At 36.0% G+C, this 3,726-nt stretch overlaps 1 protein-coding gene across 2 annotated transcripts in view; it reads right to left on the bottom strand.

Annotated features, from left to right (window-relative positions):
- CANX (calnexin) overlaps positions 1-3,726 on the bottom strand; it is a 33,084-nt gene that overhangs the window by 12,265 nt on the left and 17,093 nt on the right. The window contains exons 2-7 of one of the 2 annotated variants that reach the window (XM_007465500.1): positions 3,355-3,531; positions 3,005-3,078; positions 2,489-2,547; positions 1,654-1,795; positions 1,132-1,213; positions 438-630 (exon numbers count right to left, since the gene is read on the bottom strand). In XM_007465500.1, the coding sequence (XP_007465562.1) occupies positions 438-630; positions 1,132-1,213; positions 1,654-1,795; positions 2,489-2,547; positions 3,005-3,078; positions 3,355-3,528 (724 nt within the window). In that variant the 5' untranslated portion in view covers positions 3,529-3,531. The remainder of the gene's footprint in view (positions 1-437; positions 631-1,131; positions 1,214-1,653; positions 1,796-2,488; positions 2,548-3,004; positions 3,079-3,354; positions 3,532-3,726) is intronic. The other variant, XM_007465501.1, reaches the window with a different exon arrangement.

The following is a 3,726-nucleotide window of genomic DNA, read 5'->3' as shown; positions in this document are numbered from 1 at the left end:
AGCAGGAAAAACTTCATTAAATAAAAAAACCCATTCCAATGTCCAAATGATTAAACTCAACTGTCTAGGTGTTGGAGCATCCAAACAAGTTCAACTAGAAGATACTTTGAAAAAAACTGTACACATATTTCTATTGTATGTCCTATGACTTAACATCCCATCAACAAGAAAATAAACAAAGGGAGGAAATGAAGGGTGAGGATCAAGCAAAGAAACTCTTTATGAGACATACAAGCTTATTCTTAAAATTGTTTCAAACCCTAGCTCTCAATTCAACCTAAGGAAGAGACGTTTTAGTGCTGAGAAATTAAGTTCTTCTCACAACTAAGATATTAAGTCAACAGAGGTTCTTATTTGTTGGCTTACAATCTTTAAATTAAATGGATGATAAATGTGTAGTGCCATAAAACCCAAAATTTATTAATAGTTTTTCTTACTTAATGTATAAAGATGTGTTTTCTTATCAGTAAAATAGGTCTTCAGATCTGCATCTGGCCTCTTAGCATGCTTTTCTTCATATACACCCGTTTTGGGGTTTTTGTGGCGAAAGATGAAGTGCAATTTATAGTCCTCTCCACATTTATCTGGACCAAACATAATCGTGTAAGGGGTCTTGTCGTGGAACTGATCCTTCAGAGACAAAAATGGATTAAGTAACTCAGTGTTGAAAAGCAACCTTTCAAAAGTGTGATATGTCCTCATAAAATCCCAAATAGTGTCCTATTAAAGGAAAAGTTTATTCATTTATGAGGTTTGTACAGATACCAGTGAAAAGGAATAACCAGAAATTACCGGGAAATTTTACATGAGAATGTATGAAAGTGCTTAAAAACACAAGATAATGCATATACCTAGATAGTTATTGCTTCTTTCATAAAACAAAGAAATAAGTTTGCTAAAACTAAAAATTACACAGGACAGAAACCAAGGATAAAACAAAACAGCTTTGAAATTTACATTTCAAATAAAAAGCACAGAAATGTCAAAGTCAGTATTTCCAACCTCCAAAATATTTCAACAACAGGAGAAACGGCCTTATTTTCACAGGTCTTAGAAAATGTTCTTTCCTTTTCTCTGAGATTCTGAAAAGGTAACTGTGGGAGGCCACATAAAGAAATAGGAAGTACCTACCAGGTTGAGCTCTGGGGTTTTGGAAAGTAGTTTCACATAGGCACCACCACATTCTATTCCATTTTGGAAATTAACCTCATACCTAATTTCAGAGAGAAAGGCAGAGACCATACGGCATTTTGAAAGATCAAATTTCTTAATTTATTTCCCTTTCCCCCACTTTGGTCACATGTTTTATCACAAGTCACATGTGAAGATTCCATCTTCTATTGTTATACTTACCCAATCCCCCAAAATTAAATAAGTAAAAGAAAATTAAATCTTAATGCAGATTCCCAGTAAATACTGTTTGCAAAATCCAGAAGTTCATTTGCTATCAGTAGGAAAAATAGCTGATTTATTTCAAAATAATTTACTGGGCATGAAAAAAATGTTACATTACAGGATGCTTAAATATATACTAAAATTCCTACTGTAGCATGTAATTATTCTCATAATTTTTTTTTACACAGAGTAATAGTTTTATAATATAATGTCTTCACTCTTCCTAGAAAGGGTCTATCAAGCAAGTGTTTCACTCACTGAATAATAAGAGGCTTGGTATCAAAGATGAAGGGCTTGTTCAGTTTAGCAGAGATAGCATGATGCTTGGCTCGAGACATCAATACAAGTCCTTTATCGCCTGGAAGTTTTGTTTCCTTCATTTCATCTACCTCCCATTTTCCTGCAAGACAACAAAAAAGGTCCCACTCCCTAATTACACCTCTGAAGATCCTGAAATCGTAACAAACAAAACTCCAAGTTGTGCAAATCCATCATACTGACAAATGTTTAACATGTTCCATTTACCTCTGAGAGCTGGTCTATTAATATTAAACACACGTAATTGACAAATATTAGGATATTAGGATATAGGTTTTTAAAAACCTATAGCACATTTATTCTACCAATGCCTAGAAAAGACCTTCCATTTCCAAAATACAGCACCATGAGTAATAAAATCTCCTTCCGTTTTATGGTGTAAAAATAAACATTAAACAGGTCTAACCCTATAAAATATAATGGAACACACAAAGAAAGCAAACTTCCAGTGAAAAATCTTAAAATGTATACATACTCTTCTTTTTTTTCCCCGGTACACGGGCCTCTCACTGTTGTGGCCTCTCCCATTGCGGAGCACAGGCTCCGGATGCGCAGGCTCAGCGGCCATGGCTCAGGAGCCCAGCCGCTCCGCAGCATGTGGGATCTTCCCAGACCGGGGCATGAACCCATGTCCCCTGCATCGGCAGGCGGACTCTCAACCACTGCGCCACCAGGGAAGCCCTATACATACTCCTTTTAAACTAGTCTTGAGAGATACTATGGAAATACATCAAACCTCAATCTGCTATTATATCCAAATCAAATGCACTCTCACCATCATATTTGGCAATTTCGTCATCAGTGTCATCTTTCTTGGCTTTGGATAAAATCCACCTGTAATTAAGACATACCCCTAAATTAAGATTCAAATTATAGTTGGCCTGTAAAAAGAAACAATGTAAACAATAATAAAAATAGGAACTATCCAGCTCTTCTTAGCCTACCTAACCACTCTACTTTCAACTTTTAAATATGTCATTCAAGTAGTGATAATATATTGTACTCAACTCAAAAATCTGTAAGAAAAAGTACCAAACCCATGAAATAATTTCACCTTTTAAGACTCAAGAGAAAACAAACAACTTTCTCAAAGAACAAAATACAGGGTGAAGGGAAAAGAAATGGAAGCAAGAACCACATGTTCTAAAACACTATTTTACTAAAAGGGATGAAAGATATAAAATAGTTAGACATTTCACTATATAAAATAATATCCAAAAAGGAATACACTATTCCATCTTATTTATATGATGTCTGCCTCTAAGATTTTTTTCCCCTAAGAAACACTTACCCTGACAGAGTTCCTCTGTCAAAGCAATCAGCAAAATACACTTCCCCTGTTGGAACTGGAGCTTTGTAGGTGACCTGTGTTAAATATAAAAATGAATTAAGAATTGAAATATTCAGCAACACTCCTTTCTCAGTAGGATCTATTCTCTTGATTTGCTTTCAAACTTTCATAGCTGGCCCTCGAATTCAATCCACATAACTTATCTTTGGGACAATATAACAAAGCCTGACTGAGAGATCAATAACAATTTTAGCAAATTTTGCTTTCCCTGTGATAAGGATCCAAAATTTACCTTCATCCTTTGGTTATCTCAAGAGGCAAAATGAATAGATTCAAAGACCACTTCAAACCTTTGGAGATGGAGGAGTGCTGGTATCTGCTTTCGGTTTTGAGTCTTCTACCTCTTCAATGACATCATCAAGGTCATCCTCAATGTCAATCACATCATCTTCATGTCCATCATGAGCCTGAACAAGAGCAGTTCCAAGGACCAGTAACACACACAGCAACCACTTCCCTTCCATGATCTAAATATAAAAAAGGGTACAGTTAAATGCATCACCTCCTTTTAAAAAACTTTTGTAAGACCACTAACCCCTCTCTTATTTATTTGTTTCTGTTTTTTTTCTTTGCGGTACTCAGACCTCTCACTGTTGTGGCCTCTCCCATTGTGGAGCACAGGCTCCGGATGCGCAGGCTCAGCGGCCATGGCTCAGGAGCCC

This window comes from Lipotes vexillifer, unplaced genomic scaffold (assembly GCF_000442215.2).
Source record: "Lipotes vexillifer unplaced genomic scaffold, Lipotes_vexillifer_v1.1 scaffold613, whole genome shotgun sequence".
Taxonomy (NCBI): domain Eukaryota; kingdom Metazoa; phylum Chordata; class Mammalia; order Artiodactyla; family Lipotidae; genus Lipotes; species Lipotes vexillifer.
The sequence above is the reverse complement of the archived record's forward strand: the minus strand, read 5'-3'. Positions and strand labels throughout refer to the sequence as shown.